The sequence below is a fragment of the Melanostigma gelatinosum genome, assembly GCF_949748355.1.
Source record: "Melanostigma gelatinosum genome assembly, chromosome: 19".
Taxonomy (NCBI): domain Eukaryota; kingdom Metazoa; phylum Chordata; class Actinopteri; order Perciformes; family Zoarcidae; genus Melanostigma; species Melanostigma gelatinosum.
This window is the reverse complement of record NC_136652.1, coordinates 1,796,953-1,820,758: the sequence shown is the minus strand read 5'-3', so window position 1 is coordinate 1,820,758 and position 23,806 is coordinate 1,796,953. Positions and strand designations below refer to the sequence as shown.

Below are 23,806 nucleotides of genomic sequence, written 5' to 3'. Positions count from 1 at the left end.
CAAAATTAATTGAGTCATTCATTGATTAAATCCAAATTTCAATCAGAGATAGCTATCAGATAACAGGAAGATATTAGAGGCCAGCATAGAAACACTCTGGAACACTTTGCACAGATAGTGGCGAGGGTCTACTTTAGAGGAGTCTTCTCTTTTTTCTCTATGAGGACGTGAATTTGAAATCCCAAATGCAGCTGCGTGCTTTTTGCGTCATAAAACCCTCCTGTTGTTTGTGAAGTCGTCGTTCGTTCATAGAGAAAAGAGAGAGAGCTTCTTTCTAATTAGGGAAGAAATCATCAAAACATTGGCAATATTGATTCTTAGCAAATTAGCAGATAGTTAAAGTTTTAACATTTTCAGAATAGAAACATAGATACACATATATGTGTTTGAACATATATGTACAAAAAAACTAAAAGAATTAAAACAGAGTAGCAAGCAAGAAAGACAGAAAGGCATTCAATTTCTAACACTATCAAAGATGAACAACCAGAAAGCACACTCTGAGGCAGACAAAGAGGAGGGGGACAGTTTATAGGCAAAGTGTCACCACCGTCATTTAACTAATAATAAAGACTTCATTATTAGTTACTACTACATTTCTCTTGTTAGTATCTTAAAACACAGGACAGGGCGTGCAATCTGGATGTACGTCAGAGAAAGACATGGTTCTATTTTGGATTTGAGTTCCACTATAAGAAGTTGGGTTAATGCATGCTTAAGTAAGTTGCATTTAGGGAGAGTAATATACAATAACAATACAGCAAGCCATGGGAGAGGTAGGGTTAAAGGTCACTGCCACCCAGGGCTGTGGGGTGTTTCAGGCAAAGGAGCCATTCATCAGCAGTGGTCAGGGCTGATATATAAGCAGCATTATCTGGCATTTAGGCCCACCGACACTGCCAATTCATCAAGAGGGGAAGCAGAGAAATAATTAATGAGCTCATGTTGATTAAGTGTTTGGATGCTTTGCGTTATGCACATAACCAGCAGCCTCTGTGTGACAGATACACACAGTGTTGGCAAGGAGTTCCACAAGAGGGCTGAGGGTGCGTCTCTCTTCGTGAGAGATCCGGGTTTGGTTGGTTCTCTGCAGGCCGGCTACAGAAACCTGCTTCCTTACGCAAAACTAGGTCCACGAGTTACGTGTGATTGACGAAAGATGGCGTCTGTCACACTTTACCGACTCTGTGTGATCAACACTGACGTCTTAAATGTGCATCTCCTGCTCTTCCTACCATGCTCCACAGAACGCACTATTGTCTGACATGATATCGCGTTTTGACTGCAGTGTGTCTCCTCAGCTAACAGTTACTGATCACATTGTATAGCTGCTGTAATATTCCACTTATACAAAGAATGCCAGTCCAGAGTAAGTGACTTCATGTGATTGATCAGACTCTGCCCTCGTCGTCTCGGCCTTCTTTGCATCCTTTCACTCCGTTCTTGGCCAACAGCTTTCGGCAACTGTTAGCTTTGCACCGTATAAACAAAACACTTGGATGGGAGGGGAACCGCTGCTAGTCAAGGGTCTCCAGTCAAGTCAGTGCAGAGGACCTTGATGTTTTAGTAAACACTTTAATCCAGTGTAAGCTCTTGCACAAGCTTGCACTGGTTTCTAACGCACTCGTCAAGATGGATGGGATTTTATTCGAAGCCTCCGCAAACAAATCTCTATTCCTCTGTTTTCTGTATTTTTTAAGCAAAATAAAGTTAAAGATTATTAAGAGTTTCTTTACACCGGTGCCTACTGGGTAACATTTTCATCAACGGGAAAAAACGATCCAATCTTTTTAAACCATGAAAATGAGAGCATGAATCAAAACTGAATTTTCCACCGATTCTGTTTTTCATCATTGGTGATGAAAAAAGCACTGCGGCATGCCTGTGCCGGCTTTAGAAGCAGAATTAAGTTCATGTAGTTATCTGTAAATGGCTGATTGACTACCTCAGCAGCTTGGAGGCTACAGATGCAGAAACCTTAGAGCAGCACTTTCTCTTCTCTTCCTCCACTCCCTCTCTCGTTCCCACGTCTCTGTCCTGATCCCCGTGTCCATCCAGCATTTGCTGAGGCTTCCGAATGGAGATGAATCCCGACAGTGTCAGGGATTTGACGATGCCACACCATAAAAGCGGAAAGCCGGTGCACCGGCACCAACCATGGATCAACTGAGTCAATGGGATTTCAACGCTGCAAATTGTGGGCGAGTCAGTGGTTTGGGGCACTGAAATCTCATTGTGTCTGTGCACATTGTGCCCAGACACCTGCTGTAGCAGATTCATTCACTTCCACCCACCACAGTTAGAGAGCTGATTACCAGAGAGCCAGCAAAACACAGATTCTCAGTGTGGACACACTTAACGGGACATGCCAGGGATTATATTGGTGCCCTGTGCAATGGCTGAGCTTTCTAAAACATGTACCTTATGAAGCTGAGCACTTTACGCTGCCATTAACTGATCTTACCTGTACACACCCCTCCCGAGAGAGGTCTCATTTCTCACTGCTGGGCAGCTCATTTCCATCCTAAACCTTGATGGACGTTGTGTTTACAAGCGGGGAGGTCTACCCTGTACAGATGCATGAACTATCTCCGGCTGAAGGAGGGGCTTCCTGAAGGCAGGTAGCTCTTAATCTGTCTTCATGTGGATGGGTGCAGTCTGGCGCATTAAACGGCGTGTCCAGCAGGCGTGGCGACTCGCCCCTGTCAGCCGCTCGATTTGCTGTACAGCTGTTAGGCTGCACCTCCGCAGTAGGTGGACATGTGTCAGCTGAATGACCTTTCAACTGATCTGGGGCCTGTGTTGAAGTGACAGCCAGCCTGATGGGGCTTGACAGAAGCCCTGGCTGATGTGATCCGTCCCTATCACATTCATTCTGTACCCCGACACGTGTCGGGGCTCTTACAGCAATGAAGAAATCACACAACATCACATCCGTGCTTCTAGCCGAGCATTCATCTGATCCAGACGCTTTACCCACTAAGGCCAAAGAGACGAGGAGAGATCAATAAATATGTTTGATCTGTGCTCCACTTCATCAAAGGCCGATCGGGTAATGGTGCATGCTGGACCATTTAGGGCCCTTTTATTAAATACACAATCTTTTTACAATCTATCTGACTGTCACAGAGGGCAACAACTGTGTGCAGAGATTTGCGGGAGGCTGTCTTCTGTGTTGTTTATTTAAACAGATGGGAACAACACACCAGTATGTGTATGCTCAGTGGCAACATTCTTTTAGTGCAGCAAGAAGCAAGGGGATGCTGGTGTGCACAAAGCTATCGACAGGCTAACAGACATCTCTGGTTTCCTTTACCAATGAGGACGATCACCCCACCCGAACCGGATGTTTGGGCCATTTGTAGTCAGCGCAACATTGACATTTGATCAAGAAGTTAATAAGGCTAATGTCTTAGCAGACTGTAGTTTAACAGTATAGTTAGCGTAGTAAACTAATGTTACTGGCCCGAACATCAAAGCAATGAGCTGAAAGAGGCTAAACGCGCCACACTTTCATATTACACGTCAGTCATTTCAGCCACTATTATTATGACAATATAGAAAATATGAATTCTATAAATAACCTGATTTCTCTGAGCTTATGTACACATTATATTCTAAATATGAACACAACTGGGATAATCCTCATAAACGGGTTGTTCGTGTCCATGTAAACACACTCACTGTTGCCTCTCTTTCCCAGGTTGTCAAAACCAACGCAAATACTGACGCACATACACATCTGTATGAGACCACCCAGGCTTTCAGGGTTAGACAGTCAGAGCATCTGCTCAGGGTGTCCATTCACTCCTGACTTATTTTAAGTTACAAAGTAAGTTAACTCATGTAACCTACTTAACTTATGTACAAAAACAGTATGTAAGTCATATATTCATGTAACAAACACTTATTTGAACCCAAACCATGAACTTTTTCTGAAGCTAACCGAGTAGTTCTGTTGCCTAAACATGAGTGGGGCCACGGGCTCCTGCACCAGGTCCTTCTGTGACGAGGTGGGAATGCTTACTGGCATCACGAGAGTGAACAGAGCAAAGCCAGCATGAACGTATCAACGTTGTGCTGCTCCTGCAGCTGTGAATGTCTGCTCTGTCATTCTGTGCATTGTTAGCTTGTCGTCGTACAAGTCGAACTTGAAGTGATATTATGTCTGAGGCACTGAATGTACTCATCAAACATTTTGCATTTGCACTTCATGAAAATCATTTGAATCAATGAATAAAATATGATTAAATATGAATCACAAATATTGCTCAGATTACACGGTAATGACAAGCTGCGACTCCGTTAATCGCTGTGAAATTGAATGATGAATTGAACTGGTATTCGCTGTTCTCTGAACTGAGCGTTGCATGTTTTCCATGAGTGCTCGTCTTAGTGAATTCCTGCACATAGTCCACGTGTTCAGCTCCTTGTTCAGAGGATTGTCCACAATCTCACTGCACACTCCTTATTTGCCCTCTTGTGGAACTCACGTGGGATAAAGGGAGAAGGTAAGGTTCAACAGTTTCATCAGACAACACGAGCACGAGACGAGCACGACAGCAGACAGAAACAGGCTGTTTGGCAGACACAGACGGAGCACTGACAGAGACAGCAGGCACAAGCACCAACACAACACGCCTCTGAGGGCGGAGCGGCCGCGGGGCTACAGCGGCGCCGCAGGACGCCGCTGTAGCCCCGAACACACACACTGACATGTAGTAGAAGCCAGCTGGGGTTAGCCTGAGACTTATGGGTGGAGAAGAAGCAGTACACAAAATGGATGCCAATCATATCCATGCAGAAGCGGGGGGAGAGGATTATAAACACGTCTACAGAGCTGCGGTACAGTCCAGTACAGTGTGCATGCCACAAATGCCTTCTACTTGGAGCAACAGATAGAATAGAAAAACAGATATACTTTGTGGCAATAAAAGTCTTTTTATGCCATCTGCATTCAAACAGACATGTATTTGCAGAAAGGCTAAAAGAAAGAAGGTGGGTGAGTCGGGATGGAGGTGGGAGGGTTGGGGGGGTAACGCTCGGGAGGGGAGACAGGGAGTCATTCTTTCACACACAACTTTGTTGAGACAGAATGGGGTTGCCTGCACAAGGCCAACAAAAGGATGATGGCAAGAAAAGATTTTGTTGACGTTCATTTCCCGACGTTGTATCGAAAATGGGGGGGGGGGGATGTTTCTCTAGAAGCCATGTGGCATAAAACATAAACACAAACTTGATGAGGAGGACTTTGAATTTTCCAAAAAGTTCATGCGGCACAAGATGAGGCAAAAACGGGAGGAGTGGCTTTATCCTTGCTTGGAGGATGGACGACGAATGATGAGGACACCAAAGAAAAAAACAACCACAACAAAACGAGAAAATAAAATCACCCCCATCAACCCGGCCCGGCCCGTAAGTGAAGCCAAAACAAAAATAAAAAGCTCAAAAATATAAGGCGACCCAACAGCTGGGTCCAAATCGATACAGAAGAGAGATGTTGATATGTGCATCACAGGAGGAAACAAAACAAACAAAATGCCACAGAAAACAAACCAACATCATGTCATGCAGCTGTTCACACGACTGGAGCGGGGCAAGGAATGAGGATATGAATTTCTGTGTCAACATGGTGAAATGTACAGTATGTATGAGTGTGTATGGCTACATATGTTGCCACTGTATGAGGGGAGGGTACCATGTTCTCTTCAGTAGAAACGTCTTCCACTTTTGAGAATACTTGGGTTTGATGTTTTATTAGTGTCGGGAATGCAAATATAGCAGTATGAGCTGCAAAAATGTGTCCTTTCAATTTCAATAATCTCTGATGAAAGAGGGCGAGCCATGCTTACAGATAAAGAACTAAATACTGCACTGTCTGGAACAAATGATTTATCATCATATTAAAAGCCATAAGCGCAAGGACGTAAATGTGCTCATCATTTGAAGGAAGCAAACGCTAGAACAGCGTGATAAGACTTCAAATACAATGATCGGAGGAAATGAATATCTACTAAAGTACACGGAAACACCTCATTTCCCAGAAAAATAAAGAAACGACTAACTATCTGTTTTCCGAGCAGAGATAACAAAGTAAAAGGGGCAATGCAATGTTTCAATTCAGGCTTATTATTAGCAGTAAAAGTGGACACATGCTTGGTGCCAAGATGAGCCACATTGGGCAGATTAACGTGGCATCAATTCGTCTGCTGGGATGGCGTTTCGAAGGACAGTGAAGCGATCAAATAGCCTGAGCTGTTTTAAGGGGAGACACTCTTTACATACTGAGCCAGCTTCGATAACACTCTCCTGGTTCACTCCGTGCTATTAGGTTATATGCCTAATATATAACTGCCCCTGGGCCCGAGTGTGACTGACAGTTTCTTGTTCAAAAGACGTCCAAACCCAAGTTGCCTCAAAATAACCACTCATTTAAAATCTGCAGTTATATTTCCAGCTGTGATTGTATTTTTGAAACTCCACTGAGTGAATGTCTTATCACTTTGATTTAATCACAAAGTGATGTGTGTGTGTGTGTGTGTGTGTGTGAAGGGAGGAGGGAAGAGAGACGATGCGCACAGAAATTCGAGGATATCTGTTCTCTATTAGAATGTTTCAGGTAAGGCAAGCCTCCGACGAAGGAAACAGAGGTACAAAGGAGGAGAAGAAGGAGTTGCAGTTAGACTGCTACATATCACAGTATCTATGCTGAAAGCATCGTTGTTCTCGAAAGAATCTCAAAATGTATCCTCTGTCAAGAGAGACGCACACACACGCACAGCAAGAGGAAATCAACTAGTACAGGACAGATACATTTTGAAGCATCAGTGCGGGCGACATGGGGCTTGATACTGATTTCGTACTTTGTTGAGTAAAGTTTTGCTCTCGACCGAATGCTGAGAGAACAAAATTAGTATCAACGCTTTGTCATGTCTGCATCCAGTGGCCCCATAGCTAAGTGTAACTTGTTTTAGAGATGAAAGATGTGAGCTTTGGCTGCAGTAGCTGACTATAAGATGTATGCATTTACAGTTAGCTTCCTACTGAGAGCATGCTAAGGATATTAATTCTTACTGCTTCCATCAATCTCCAAAGAGTTCTTTAGACTTGAGATACACTGAGAAGCCCTTAAACTAGTGTAGATTTCTCACAGTGGCTACTTTTCAGAGGGCTGTTTTGAAGTTACACTTGGAGCTCCCATGGGACATGATGCTAAGAGGAGAGGCTCCTCGGTAGCAAATCAAAGAGAGATAAGGAGAAATAGACCAGGTTCACAGCAAGCACAACTCGACACACCCATCCCACCTGCATGTCCCGAGTCGCACTCCTCCAGGTCCTCGTCGTCGCTGGAGCACTCCGCCGACGAAACGATGTCATCCGTTGTCTGCGGAGAGAGAGAGACACTTTGACACACGTGCACAGGGAAAAGTGGTTCGGCCTGGGGCTGTACAGTGAGTCCTCAACTTGCACACAGCCATTCCATTCAAGGATATCTGCATACACAGACCTCTCCGCCTGTCCTTCGGCTTCCAGATATCACTTGGAGTCAATCATATTTCACAGTGTTTATCATTCTTCACTTTATGTGCTTTCCACCTCCGCAGATAATTGTTTTCCTTTACCCTCCGCACTCTGCCTCTGATTATTTATTGGCCGTCTCCTCCTCTGTCGTCCGCAATCAATGGCCCCACCAAGCGCTCACAGATCAACACTGGCCCGGCTTCTGATTTGTGCTAAAGGGTGCAGGAGGAGGGAGGTGTGGGGCGGCAGTCTCGCTAGCGACACCTGGACCAGCGATGGATTATCTGCACCCTCCAGTTCCCACAATTCTGATTTATCCCCACCCCCTTCCCTGCGTTCGGGTCGACCCATGGAGGACGGGGGGGGGGGGTGTATTTCAGCTGTGGAGCGCTGGGCAGCCAGCGTTTATTAGAATGAATCAGCGGGGCGATAAAATAAAACCTGTCACCAAGCAGGGTTATGAAATCAGAGAGCTGATTGAGTTTTCCAGTCCTGGCCGAGGGTGTGGGGCTCTAAATATCATTGAGCTTGACAGACTAATGAAACGCGCCCCCATGCTTGTGCTGCTGCTTTCAACAGTGCCCCGAGAAAGCTGTCTGCCTCTACCATACACACACACACACACACACACACACACACACACACACACACACACACACACACACACACACACACACACACACAGATGTTCAACATGTCTACCAAACCTCACTGGGAGAGAGTGTATGTTTCAAAGCATATTCCTAATGCGTGGTGTGATTATGCATGATGGACTGTGCTGTTTTCTGTATCAGTACATTTCAGAATGTGCTAATGCGTGTTTGTGCTGGTATGTATAATGCACCACATTATGTACTGTACTCCAGCACGAGGAGGCAAAAAACCCCCAAAAACGTAGCAAGAGGGGAGGCTGGAAACTAATTTGCTGTAAAATATGGCCCCTTGGTAAACATGAGTATTTATTGAAGCCACATTACAGGCGTAACAGTCTTGGTTATTGCTGAAAGAGGGTTATTGCTTGTTATTATGATAGTGGGCAGATGTGGGAGGCAGGGACACAGAGAGATGAAAAACCCGAGCCACTTACAGCAAGTCTGTTCCAGCTATTTCAGCCCGGGACCATCTCACCACAACCCACAATCAACTGAAACACTGCCTGCCTCTTGTCCATTCATGCAGCATTTCTCTGCAGAAGATGCCAACAGCATCGCAGCACAGAGACAATATTTTGCTTTATTATAATTGAATAAATATTTTGGAAGAACAGAGATTCACCTGCTAACAAAGCCCGTGCATCCACAGCCTCGTGTATGCGTTTTGCTGTTAAGCCCCTTCTGAGACGAGCTACATGTCATCATTCACCCATTCACACACTGATGGAAGGGGCTACCATGCCCACCATCAGGGTTAGAGAAACCTAAAGGAACAGTTATATGAGTGCACATTGATGTACAGACTATAGCAACACATGGTTACAGCGAGAGCACAGAGAGAGGTATTAAGACATCTTGTTCCGTCTTCTTTAGAGCACTGCAACACATTTGTCATGTCTCTCACTCCTCGTGCATAAAGAAAATAAAAACATGTTGAATAAACCATGAAATACTATAATGAGATATTCAAGTTGTAGAGATTCTTCTCCTGTCACATCAGTCTGTAAAGATTAGCATTCATGTATCTTAAGTATACTGCAGCGTATCCCCCCTGCGGTGAGGGGCATAGGAAGAACAAATCCTCGGAAAACGGATATGATCATCAGAACATCAATCTCCCCAAATGCTCACAGTATCCATGCAGCGATGTGAGCAGAAAGGAATACAATGAGAGACAACGTTTGGCATTAACTGTCAGACTGCAGGCTAAATACAGGATTTTTATATTCCATTGAAAGAATGATGAGGGCAGTGGCTGCCAACCTTTACCACTCCAGCTGTATCAAGAGAGCTCCATCAGCCCTTCATCTTGTTGTGTTCCTTTGAACTGGTGTTAAATGGATTGGATTTCTTATTAATGATATCAAAGTGGCGCCTCTGCAGCTTTGACGAAACCAGCAGTGTAAGAAATTCCATCGCAACATTCCTTCACGGACGGACATTTCTATGACTGTGCGATAGAAGGTGTGTGGCAGGCTAATGAATGCAATGAGGGTCAAATAGCACAGCTGTGAACCCCGAGCTAAGCCTCACGCAACTCCTTACAATCTCTTCACTTGAGGGCCTACGGAGGCCGAGCCCTGCTCAGCAACCAAACAATCACGAGGAAGTTCATCTTTATATCTATTCAGAGAGAGGACTGACTGCCTCAGCTCATGCATGGTAAAGGTTGAATCTAAATCAGAAGGACACTCTGCATTCCATGTGTTCCCTCTGCAGTTGATTGAAAATCCTCTAGGACTCAGAGTGAGACGCCCTCTAATCGAGGAGACTCTGATTCCACTCGTAGAAATTGAAGAGGGCGTTGGAAGTGCGATGTTTGATATTTGTAGATCCACTAGATGTGCGTCTGATTCACTCTCATGATCATAAGATGTATCTCTGTCACAATAGTTCAGAGTGGAGTGCTTCTGATGAAGGGCTCATTTGTCCGCATTGAGCCAGATGCAGAACCAATGAAGTGACATGAAGCTCACAGTCCGCTCTTGGTCGCCCAGACGTCGAGGAGAACGTAGAGCATGAGGCTATGATGTAAATGCAAAGGCAGCTCACAGGGTGGAAGAGGCAGCATGTGTGTGCACCGGTGGGCGCCTACAGCGGGATATAGCTAAATGCTGCACTTGGCCAGCGGGACAACAAAAACTGATTTCACAGCTGGGGAAATCCAATTCTGTCTAAATCTCCATAACATAGAGTGGGATATATTTTGGCAGCAAAGTGATTTCTTTTTTGGTGTAATTATTCTCAACAAACGTCCACATCGTCATTTTGAAGCGTCTGGGTGGCAGGATTTACTGTTTGTTGTGTGTGTGGGAAGCTTGAATATGCATGCACATGCCTACTACTTCCTGCGTGTGAAGAAAAGCGTGTAATACACAATGATTTCAGTGCATACAAAGCTCACAGGCTATGTGCATCATGCCTGATTATCCTGATTACCCTGCCTTCAAGCTCAAATTCCTAACCCATCAAACACCACCGCCCAATCAACAGCCAGACTTCATTAAAACAGCATTCACCTGTGACCACTTCAGCACATCAACTACAAGGATCACAGCGGCGATCGATGGCGATAGACAGCCTCCTTGGGAGACGAGGCTCAAAACACGCAGCTTTTAGTTCCACAACTGACGGCACTGACAAACAAAATGGAGAATGTGCAAAGATGCTGGGCTGTCTCTGTCTCCACAAAGCTTCTCTGGGGTTTAATCGGGACTTCTGGAGCAGCCAGCAGCAATGCAGAGACCATTAACAGGCGGAGCTGCAATTACCTCAGCAGCTGAATAGAGTGCATGCTACATCACCAGTCAGGCCTGACCTCAGAGTGAACAATGAGGCTGCAAGATTGATTCACAATAAACCTTAAGGTTGCAAACCCAACACTTCTTCACCATGAAAAACAAAGAGCACTGTGCCTGTCCAGCACATATCAGACATTTCATATTAGGCTGCAGTAGGAGTAGTAGAGTAGCAGCACCTTTAAAGGCCAGCTTCAGATATTTCACCCCAAACATCACACACTGATGCAGTATGTTTTACGTGGTACTTTCCTGGTTTTGGATGTAATTGCTGCTCGTGTCCATACTGGCCCTGATTAGATCCCTTTCCAAATACGATTCCAAGATTTGGGGACAAAATCAGTCCTCACAGTTCTCGTTCTTTGCAAAAATGCAGCTGAAGCTGACATGAGGCTGTCTGAGTTACGTCATGTCTACAGAGGAGATGTTTCAGACCCGTGTTGCAGTCGTCCGTATGGCGCATGGCGGAAGAAACGGATACATTTTTTGTTGAATCGATCCAGCCGTCGACAGGCAGCTCAACAGCTCGCATTTCACTCGTGCATTTACACATATTTCTATGCTTCAAGTCTATTTCCTCCTGCATATGCAGGGTGTGTGATGGCTCACCTGAACGCAGCCTGTGTAGACGCTGACAGAGGACTGAAGCTCCTCTCTGTTAACATGCTGCACTGCTATGCAGGCCGTGTGTGAAACAATTACCTCTTTGTGTCACTATCGGTCAGCAAGGAAACACAAAGAGGACATTTCTTTACCTTTGGAAGATACCCACAACATTCGACTTACTTAGGCTGCTGAAGCCTTTTATTAGCATGTATTTAGCATCTATTTACAGAGGGCTGACGTGTGCTTCCACATCACTTCATTGAAATAACATTACGAAGGGCCGTCTACAGTGACGGTCTGGACAGTAGGAAGTCGTAAAGAGACCAATCGTTTTTTCAATGTACATACATCATGGGAGTGTTGCGTCCCTTTATTTTCAACATATTTGTAACATTTGGCCATGTGAGCAGGGCGTGTCTTCATAAGCAATCAGTGACCAAAAGCAACAACATGTGGCCTCGCTCCCTTCTAGCCGTACTCGTAGCAGCCGTTGCCCTGCAGGTTGCCAGGCTCTGCTACACCAAGCAGATACATGTAACCTGTCTGACAGATGTCCTAAAATCCGCTATTCAATACAGCCGAGCCAAACTGTTCACACCTTTAAAGTATCAAGCAAAACACAATTCCACCAGTTAGAAAACTCAAAGCAGAAGAAACGGTTTTTTTCATTGTTCCAAGTGATTTTCCTCGGTGTGCTTAATTACTGAGGCTTTCTATCTAATAGACTCTGCAGGAGTGAACCCACACCTTCTCTTCACACCTGTGCAGAATAATATCTGTGACTGAACCCCTGCAGACTCCACCGTTACATTTAACAAGATATTACACACTACCAACTTGTGAGGAAATGACATATAGTGAGCTTATTTGTCTCCGGGTCGTTCTTACAATATACCACCATTTAATTGTGTGCTTGCAGCCGTCGTCATACTATTCAAACTGAGGCTGTTTCAACTCGGAGTAAAACTCTTCTAAACCAGGAGCAGCTGCTGCATCTGCAGCTGTGGCTGCTGTGATGGGAAAATATGTCATGGTCTTATGCTTTAGGATTGAAGAATGTAAGTCTTTAAAAGTGCGGGCACAAAACCTATTTGAGTAGATGATTCTATCAGTTTTGCATCCAGGTGTTTTGTTATCTGTTATCTTGTTATCTGTTTTCCTGTGCATTGTTTCTGTCTTCAAAGATGGCGACACACAGGTTTAGATTACGGTACTTCCTGATGAGCATCAGCTGAAGAGCATGACCCTCTGTATGTATATGTGATGTGTGATGGTAAAACAGGCTTATTCAGACTCTGTATTTCTTGTGACTGAACTCTTTGATTGGGTCACAGTGACCCAATCAAAGGAAGCAGTATAAAGGTCCATGTATCTGACTATGTTGTCAGAGCACCTCCTGCAGATGACGGTGATGTATCTGTGAGACTGTGCTCTCTTTGCTTGCAAGCAAATAAATTGACTATTACAACCTTGATCGTTCATCCAGACTCTGTTTCATTTGACATTGATTTGATAACACTTTGACACTCTTCTCCCGACTTTTCATAGAAATATTCCACAACACTGCGGTGGAACATTCCGCTGAGCGTGACGGTGATTCGGTCGGTCACATCAAAGCAGCGGCTTGTGCTCTGCAGGGGGAACAGAAGGACGTGATGCATTCGACCACTGTCTATACTTTTCTCCTGGGTCAGTGAGAGCAGCGTCGAGGCTCAAACGCGACATAAAATATGAGCCTGAACAGTGCTGTGACTTGGAGAGGCGAGAGGAATCTAAGCACACATGTACAGTACAGTGAGTCATATCAGGATGGGGGCGTGGCTCCTGGACACACCACGGTCTTATCATAACAAATGACCTTCACATGCTTCTGTGCCCAGAGGCTGAAGGAAACACTGAGAAACGAGGGAAATTAGACATCACAACCCCAATATCAAACCCAATTGCTTTCTTTACTGTGCCAGGGTGCCCACTGGCTAAAGCTGATGTTTTTCTTTGTTTATACTGATGGGTATGAACCCCAAACAAATCAATTTTCCTCTCGCGCCTCATCCTGGCAGTCGGTTGCCATGGATATCCAATGTGTGCTGCATGTTCACAGATCAAAGCGACGGCGCTGAGGCAAGGCCAAATCAAAGACACGCAATTCAAAGCAACTTCTTCTTCCCCGAGGTGTGGCTTGGTCACCTTGGACATGTATAAGACATTACACAGAGGTAAGGATGACTCCCACTCCCATCTCCTCTTTCTCCTTATCTCACTAGCCCCCATTCCTCCACTCCACCGGCCCTCGTATCAAAATGAGATAGTCATCTCGATGGCGGAAGCTTCGCCTTTCTATTGACGGCCGTCTGATGTGCGTGTTATCATGTCCGATCTGGGCTTTGACAGGCCGACAAGGGAGAGGCTTGTATTACAAGAAGAATCAATGGCACTGGGCCATATCTCTATCAATGGGCTGCCACAACTCTTCCTGCTCATGCTCCCCGTCCTGTGACTGATAAGATGCTTTATCACAGAATGAAGGGGGGGGGGGGGGGGGGGGGGTGTTGAAAATAACACACGGGGGCTATTCTAATAAAACGTTTGAGGATGGTGTTTGATCTTCGTATTAAAAACAAGCTAACATAAGCAGTGCAAAGAGGCTGGACGCCCTGCTGTTAACCCTCTCCTTCAATGTAGAGGATGAATTAGAACGGAATGAGCTCCTGAATCAACTCGTGGGGCCAAACCAACACGCTAAATGATTTCCGAGATCAAATATTGATATTTGGAATGAGCACCCTCGGTGGGCCTCTCTTAGCGGCCTCCTGTAGTCAGCACATTTTCCCAGGTCTTTCCAGGCGTATGGAGAAATGAAAAGAGGGCTCGGGAGGTGGGTGAGGAGATCGGGGGGGGGGGGGGGCAGCTGGGACGTGGGGGGGGGGGGGGAGAAAAGAAAATGCATTTAATTTGTTCACCATCACCGCGGTGTGTTGGTTTCAGCGGAATGGGTTGTGTGCCGAGTATTTCTCGTTTTCTCAAGGACCTGCTCTTGTACACAGAGCAGTGAGGCTGCTGGCTCACAGCAAACTCTAATTGCCCCGAGGCCATAGCAGCCGCTTCCAAACAGGGTCATTCATCTTCCCATGGAAAAGGAAATGGTCTTTGGCCCTGATCTTTAATCAACCCCCCCCCTCCCCCTCCAAAACCCCACCCGCCACAGTGTACAAGGTCATCAGGGAAGCCCTGTGACAAACAGACTCACACTTATACATGTGTGTACACACACACACACACACACACACACATCCATACAATTATCCCTCTCTCTGCTGTTAAGAGCAACAGGTTTCGTTGTAGTTTGCAGACTGTCTTCAGAGGAGAAACATTACTGGGCCTCGCTAACAGCTCAGCCGAGCGATGGAACAGAACACATACTGCTGTGGAACATCAAAGGCTGCGTCTGTGTGATACATATTTAATTACATCCTATTGACTGTAGTAGACACATGCATTCTGTGCACAAACACAAACCAGATAGATCTGTGAATATGCTCGCAAAGACGCAGTCTCGCTCTCTTTCTCTCTCACATACAAACATTTACTGTGTATCATAGGCTGGCAGCGCATATGTATCTATCTATATATATAAATATATATATATATATATATATATATAGACATTCACAGCGCAGAGATTCATTACCACTGCTGTGGAATAAGTCACCAGGTGTGTGGACACTGCTGCAGCTCCAGCTTCAAACACACCTACATTGTGATGTTATTATCACCTAACGAGGACAGGACTTCTGAGTTCAAGCAGCAAATGTAATATTCATCTTCGAATCAAACCGTAATAATGAAATTTCCCAAAATGTTGGAAGATCCATTTTAAGCAGAACGAGAAGGTCAAAATAGTTTAAATAGTTTAAAGGGAAACAACTTGCACACTCCTGCTAGCCAAGAGACAGCGATGGAGAAGCAAATAACTGGACTGAAAAGCCATTCCTCAGTCTGATGTAAAGTATCTTGGAAAAAGCTGGCAATAGAAGTTTCACTTTTCTAATAGTTTTGTTCCCAGAACCGTTGTGCTGGAAAAAAAGTTAATTAAACACAAGAAGAGTGTGGAATCTCACAGCAACCTCACAACTCTTTAAAATGGCTTGGCACAGGATTTAATACCGACTGTTCCACTTTGATAATCCATGCAAGTCTAGTGGCATGTGCCGGGGGATAGATGACATCTGCACAGAAAGAAGAAGAAGAAGAAGAAGAAGAAGAAGAAGAAGAAGAATCTGGATTTGAGATGTAACGCCTGCTGAAAATGCGTTGGAATGCTGAAAGCTGAAATTAATTGTGAAAAAATTGCTGAAAATTAAGAAATGGGAGACGATCTGTCTGAAAAATGTTGAAGCCCGAAAGCATTTAAACTGCACTGCTGAAAAACCTTCTCGTTGAAATGTCTAACTATGGTGTCTGTAGCTGAAAGTATGAGGAAGAAGAAGGCTTGGAAAGTTGAAGTATAACAGGATTTGAAGATTTTCTCCACAGAGATCCCATTCAAAAGAAAATTGCAAAAAGCTTAATTCAAAAAGTTTAAAGATTACAAAAATGAAAAGTCAAAGCACCCCTCTCCTGAAAGAGCTGAACATTTTGATATTTGAACAATTTCTGTAGCTTAAACTAATTTCAGAAGTAGTGATATTTGTAGTAATAGTCGTAGAAGTTGTAGTTTAAGGAGAAGTATTATTAGTAGTAGAAGTATTAGTAGCATTAGAATAAGTAGTAGTAGTAGCAGTAGTGATATTTGTAATAGTAGTAGTAGAAGTCGTAGTTGTAGTAGAAGTATCATTCGTAGTAGAAGTATGAGTATTTTGAAGAAGTAGTAGTATTTTGAAGAAGTAGTAGCCTAGTATCAGTAGTAGTAATAGCTGTAGTAGTGGTCGTAGTATTTAATATAACAGTAGTAGTAGTAGTAAAAGTAATGGCAGTATTTGAAGTAGCAGTAGTAGTAGTACTAGTAGCAGTCATACTAATAGCTGTAGTAGTATTAGTACTGGTAGTAGCATGAATAGCAGTTGTAGCAGTTGTAGTATAAGTAATAGTAGTTGTGGTAGTAATAGCACTGGTGGTAGTAATAATATTGATGGTAGCAGTAATAGCACTAGTAATAGTAGCAACAGCAAAAGTTGTAGTAGAAGTAGTAGCAGCAGTAGTAGTAGTAATACTAGAAATATTAGCAGCAGTAGTAGTTGTCGCAGTATTTGCAAGAGCATTCATTATTTCAACAAAAAAGCCTAATTTTGAGCTTAATGTTTACATACAGTTAATCTATGGGGCTTTTATTTTGAAAGGGTGGGGCTGGGTGGGGGAGGGAGGGGGATAGGAGACATAATCATCATGTTTGACACATAAACAGAGGTTATTAAATGACAGGCTTCATCACAAGCAGTTCAGTTAGAATTCACTCTCTGGGGCTTTTCTTTTGAAATGGGGTGTGGGGTGTGGGGGAGAAGGGGAGAGGAGACAGAATCATAATGTTAGATAAACACAAACCGGTTATTAAATGACAGGCTCATCACAAGCATTTCAGTTAGGATTCATTCTGTGGGGCTTTTATTTAAAAATGGCGTTTGTGTGTGTGTGTGTGGAGGAGGGTGGAAAGACCTCTAAAGATCCCTAAGACCTGAATGACTGTATGAGAGAGACACAGAGAGAGAGGGAGAGGAGTGTATGTGCGCGTGTGTCTGTGAGTCTGTGTGTTTATCAACGTCACTAATTGGCTCAATCGCGAACACCTGTGTGCCTGAAGCCATTTGAAAATATTCTCCATAGAGATCCTATTGAAAAAAAAAGCTTAATAATTCAAAAAGTTTAAAGGTTAGAAATATGAAAAGTCATAGCACCCCTCTGGTGAAATAGCTGAACATTTTAATAGTTTAACGGTTTCTGTAGCTTAAAATATGAAGGAGAAGAAGAGGTGGGACGGAAGAAATAGAAGAAGTTGAATAAAGATTCGAAGAACAATAGTTGGAATGCTTAACAGCATTCCAACAATAACTCTTTGTACATATTCTCCTGCATGAAAAATTCATAAAGAAATTCACCACCGAGTGTTGCACACACACTCCGACGACAGAGAAGACAGACAATACATGACAGCGCTGGAATGAGTTTGTGGTGTTGATGGAGGTGGTGGTGGGGTTCTATTCGGCATCACGCATTGAAACTCCTCCGATATTGTGCTTCCGTTCTTTAACAATGTGAGTCAGTCTGCCTTCTCCTAATTGGACATACTGAGCAACGAGCGGACCTCCAACATTCCTCTCACAGAATTCATTGGGAGCAAGGGTGCCTGGCAGAGCACCCATGAAGAGTGGTAGAAAGACCAGACGAGGAGATAAAGAAAAGAAAAGATGGGACAGAAGGAACAAAGGAAGCATCGCGAGGAATAACCTGCCTACTGCTTTGACCTCCACACAGGTACTGGCAGGTCTGGGGGAAGTGATCACAGAGACGAACTAATGCAAAGAAGAGATGACTGACAGCAGGTGGAAGAGTGAAGCGGATCCGCCTACGCACACACACACACACACACACACACACACACCTACACACACACAAGCAGGTGATCATCTGGCAGACTACCACATAGAGAGACGCAGCGTGCTGCACAGCGCCTTCCTCACTGCCTCTGGAAGAGAGAATAAATCAGTGATTATCATATACCCCCAGGCGTTAAGCAACATCCCTGATGTACTTTAGATAGTCTGAGTAGACGGAGCGAGTCGAGGAAAACAGTGAGGGGGAAAGAAGGAGGGTATCATGGTACCGCAGTGTGACAAATCTTATTTTGCAACAGCGTGAGTCGATTCTGGGTCATGACCTTTGCTGTGTGATTTCCCCCCGTCTCTCTAAAGCTTCCTATAACTCTCCACCTCAAACTATCTCTCAAAACAATCTGAAAATACAGAAATCCCAGCGTGCCAAAGAGGTATCTGTGTCGATTCAACACAATATTATTGTCATCATGGAATGTGTATCCAAGCGTTTCTCAGCACGAACAAAAGCCCAATTAAACTGCACACAATGTACCTCTCATTGTCCCGTCTCCTGAGCACCAGGCCAGTTGAAGATGATGGACGCGAGCAATTTCTTTAACACGGCAACCATGCAAATCGCTTCCAGTGTCTCTCCCTTAGCTGCTTTCCCCCACGGTACGCTAGATTGCAGCCTCCAGTACTAATTGTTCCCAAACATCTCAGGCCAGCAGCGCCAGTTAATAGAGAGTGAGAGACATCGATCTCCCATGATAGACAGACTTGCATAAATGAGTATTCCCAAAAGGACTATCCACATCAAATCAGGACGCGTAAAATTTGCGGTTCAACCTGAACGCTGCAGAGCTGCAGAGCGTAGGTAGGCGCCGAACAGGCTGAACTTGTTTTCATTTATTGGCAGTTTTCCGTCCCTAAATGAAGTTCAGTGTTGTTGTAAAGGCTCATCAGGAGCTTCCAAACATTCCTGGTTACCAGTGTGAGTAAATGTGACATATCTGATTGAAGAGCAAAATGGGCTTCTGAATACATTTGCAGTGAGGAACTTCTGATACAACAGTAGCACTTACACGTATCTGGTGGCATGGATAGAGGGGGTAGTACATTGCACTGTATCTAGAATGTGTAGAAATACACAGGTTTATTCCAAACACATTTTTTTTAATTGTTTAAATGAGTGGTTCCCAAATATTGAAACCCTTTGAAGGCATAACAAGATAAATGACGGGGGTCACGAGATGACTAACAGGATAAGAAAGAGGACAAAACATAGATGTGCTGCTCAAGGAATAGGCCTCCACAATCATTCAATCGATGTAGCAGAAGCAGAGATGGCATGCCTACAGTACCCACGATGCACCTCGACAGCCGACAGTTCCGTCAGAGATCCCGGTGTGTTATGCTAGTAGCGGCTAGCTTCGAGCCAATAGCCTGAAGCAGAGGTGAGGAGTGGGCTGCAGAGAACTAATGAGCTCACTTGTTTCTAACTCCACACACATGATTCATTGTCAAACTTGTAATCTCTTCTTATTGCCTCAAGTGACAACAGTTCAGGTTTTGCACCGCTCCCTGTGGAGACACAAAAGGCTTTTCCCACATACCGTATATAGCAGCGCTCATGACTAGTAAACATACTTTGATGTGTAATATTGGTGGAGATCACCTCCCATCCTCCTTACTGGCTCTTCATGCTGCAAGCCACAGTCCTAGACTCTTAATGATGTTTTGTGTAACTTCTGATATAACTGTCAGGCCATTTCAAGTTGAACACAAACCACTTATGAAGACTGGAGCTCAGACAACAAAGCACGCGTCAGACTGTTTCCTCTTTCGGAGAGAACGAGTTGCTGGGAAAAAGCAGTTGGAGACTAAAAGGCAGCTTTAAGTAAACAGGTCTATAACGGGACAATATTTATCCATTTCACTTGTCTTGCCAAGTCAATAAAGAACCACTTCATATTTATGATGACGGAACGGAGAAACGTTAAGGGCTTCTTGAATGTCAGATATGTTCACGGTGAACTTCTCAGTTTTACTTCCGCATGGTAAAGAGGTTTGAACGTGCAGATCTTACACACAACAGCACATTAAGAGACATTCAATTCCCATTCTGTCAGCATTACTGTGTGCATGCATCACCATGGGCAGGCAGCTAAAGCTAACATGGTTAGCATTAGTCACCCTCCTCTGAGGCACATGATCAAAGCCATGTTCCACTGTTACATGGATGAACCACAGAATGATGACTCGGGTTGAATCCTCAGGCTTTGGGAGCAAGCCCGTGGGCGGACGTAGGCGTGATGTTCACAATGAGCCAGCGCGTTGACATATCTAATGCCAGGTCTCAGACCAGTTATAATATTCAGGAAGAGACAGACATGACGTGGGAAGAACTCATTAGAATTGCTTTTTATATCTTACATACAGCTTATATATACGCTTTGTTTTGGAGACAAATATAACACAAAATTGTCTGAAAATGTTTCAGTGTGACTGAAAAATGCAACTGATTCTATCGGTACTGCGTGCTGTTACATTGCATTTTACTTTGTCTGCAGGTGGAATTTTGAAGAAAGGGATTTTTATAATTAGCATAAGAACTTGAGATTGTTTGTGCTGACGTCAAACCTTTTAGAATGTATCTGTTGTCCTGTGTTAGCCAACTTACTGATCTTAACTCCAGGCTTTCCACTCCCATGCTGTCCCCTTGTATGTACAACTGAGCACACGTCTTACAAACATGAACTAGCGAGCCTGTGTTTCTTTGTCCCCACAAAACTTGTTGTGTTTTGTGAATTGTCCTGTGCAATAAGAGCTTAGAACATATAAAAAGTGATGTGAGCTGCTAATCAGGTAAAGTCAGTAAAAAAAAGCATTACATGTTAAAAATGACTTTAATTAATACTATTTTCAGTGAATCAATACATTCCTGGGATATTTATTTTAAAATGAAAAATGTTTAAACATGTTTTTAACTTGATTCACCTGGTCTTTGAGGAGAGCTGAAGTGACAAAAACATAGCAATCCTTTTGTTGTCTACCCTGGTCTTTGGCCCCCAGTGGACCACCCGACCTCCACAGTGCACTAGTACCACAGAGCCAGAGAGAGCTCTGTCTGCTGGTCCCCGTGGAGCTATCATTAATTAAGTGAGATTGGTTCTCTCCACTCCACACCCCCGTCTCTCTGTTCATCCTTAGATGTCGAGGGATTCGTCTCTTCTCACCTCTGAAAAAGAAACAGCTAGTGTTGGTGAAGTGGAACAAAAATAGATGTGCGAGAAGATATCCAAACACACACGTTTTGGTCTACATGTGTGCACACACACACACCCTACTCCTAAAACAGCTGCACACGCTCACATCCAGCTGTGTCAGATTCTTATAGCCGTCTTTCAGCACTGCAGTACATCACTAATGATAGCTCAACTCCCTCAACTCCCCTATACTAACCTGAGGGATGGAGAAATCTGCCAAACTGGTACAGGTCGTCTCCTTACCTCTCACACCACGCTATTTGACAGCCGACAGGGGAACTGTAAAATTAAAGGGCATGGCAAATGAAATTCGGTAACACAGCGGCGTGAATCAAAGCAGACACTGCCACGGGAGCTTGTGGAAGAAGAATGAACACGGCTCTCAGAAGGAATACAAAAAGAAAGTCAGAAGTAAGGGAGGGTACAAAATGACTTTTCCATTGTTAAGTTACCAAAGTGCAAGTTCATCTGGCATCTAACAGCCGCATCCTGGGTATTGAAAAAAGAAGTATGTATAGCTTCATCATTTCACCTTGAACAGGAGAATGCTTTGTATAACAGCTCTTTCATAGCACGCACAACCTTATTGACTTCCTTTGGTATTAATACCCTATGACACAAAATGCCATTGTCCCAGCGATACCACATCTTCTCTTATCAGATATGACCTTGTTGATGGTGCCGGAGACGGCGGTGTGTAATGCATCTTAGCTCATCGTCTCAGATTACTGTGGCTACACGTAGACAGAATGGATATGGACTGCCTTGCCTTTGCTCCACTGGGTCTTTCTTTGTCCGATCTCTCCAAATCAAAGAGTATTGGTGACTTTCCAACAGCTTGGAGTCTGGCCTCCCCCATGCTTGGACAATTACAAAATCAGCCTACTATCACCTGAAGAATATATCAAGGTTTAGAGGACTTATGTCTCAACAGGATTTGGAAAAACTTGTCCACGCATTTATCTTCAGCAGACTGGACTACTGTAACGGTGTGTTTACAGGTCTCTGTAAAAAGTCCGTCAGAAAGCTGCAGCTGATTCAGAACGCTGCAGCTCGAGTCCTCACTAAGACCAGGAGGGTGGATCATATCACCCCAGTTCTGATGTCTTTGCACTGGCTTCCTGTCCAACAAAGAATTGACTTTAAAATCCTACTGTTGGTTTACAAAGCACTGAATGGTTTAGGGCCAAAATACATCTCTGATCTGCTGCTACCTTATGAACCATCCCGACCCCTCAGGTCGTCTGGGACCGGTCTACTATCTGTTCCCAGAGTCAGAACTAAACATGGAGAAGCAGTGTTCAGTTTTGCTGCTCCACATATCTGGAACAAAGTCCCAGAAAGCTGCAGGTCTGCTGAGACCCTCAGCTCATTTAAATCAAGATTGAAGACTTTTCTGTTTGCTGCTGCCTTTAATTGAACCACATTCAATTAATATATTCATCAATTTCCTGCATTTCTGCATTTTACTATTGCATTTTATTTCTTACACTGTTCTTAATTGCTGTTAAATCTCCTTTTCGCCTTATGTTTTGATGCTTTTAATGGTTTTAAAAGGACTGCACAATATATCGCCATTTCCTCCGGGACCGAGTTCGTGCAAGGCGTACACTATAAAACGCAGATCGGCAGAGATCTTTTCCTGACGTGGTTTGTGTGCGAGTAATTGCAGAATTGCGGCAGTGTATGGTTGATTGCGTGCAGCGTAATGTCTCAGGGAGACATGTGAAAATTACCTTATCAAGACATCAAGTCTCCGGACACCAGGATTGTGGGTAGCGTCCAGTGAAAAAACATGATATCTCTGCTTAGAGTATCCTCGACGGAGTTTCTGTACGAGAGCGCAAATCTTGAGTTAACCGATGAATCGTTGATAACGGGCGAAGTTTAAAAGAAAGTAGCAGAGGACAGGTCCAGAGCAGAGGCCTTGGCTACTTCAATTATTGTTTCAATGTATGTTTTAAATCTCCTCTACTTTTTATGACTGAATTTGATTTCTTACACTGTTTCTTTAATTGTTTTTAAATCTCCTTTTCTTTTGCCTTATGTTTTGATGCTTTTAATGGTTTTATGTGAAGCACTTTGAATTACCTTGTTGTTGAAATGTGCTATACAAATAAACTTGCCTTGCCTTGCCTTGCCTTGCCTTGGACTGATAGACAAATACAAGTGTCAGCACTGACACGAGGCGCTATCATCACTGCACGCCATGCAATCTGTTGTTGAGGTGAAGAGGCTGATAACAGTGGTCCCGGTCTGTGGTCCGTCCACCGACCAAGCTCTCCCCCAACCCTGTCTCACCCCCTGAGGGAGAGTTATTGCTTTAATATGAACAAGGAATGGTTCAATTTGTCCTCTGGGTGTGACAGGACTGCTCGGCGTGATTACTTTCTTGGCACGGCGGTGACATTCATTGGCTTGGACTCAGGACGTAT

The 23,806-nt window shown here is 44.1% G+C and overlaps 1 protein-coding gene across 2 annotated transcripts in view; it reads right to left on the bottom strand.

Annotated features, from left to right (window-relative positions):
• LOC306793263 (neurexin-3b) overlaps window positions 1-23,806 on the bottom strand; it is a gene marked incomplete at its 5' end in the record, with an annotated part of 220,624 nt that overhangs the window by 5,295 nt on the left and 191,523 nt on the right. Inside the window, one exon of one of the 2 annotated variants that reach the window (XM_079290790.1) lies at window positions 7,295-7,384. In XM_079290790.1, coding sequence (XP_079146916.1) covers window positions 7,295-7,384 — 90 coding nt within the window. The remainder of the gene's footprint in view (window positions 1-7,294; window positions 7,385-23,806) is intronic. The other variant, XM_079290789.1, reaches the window with a different exon arrangement.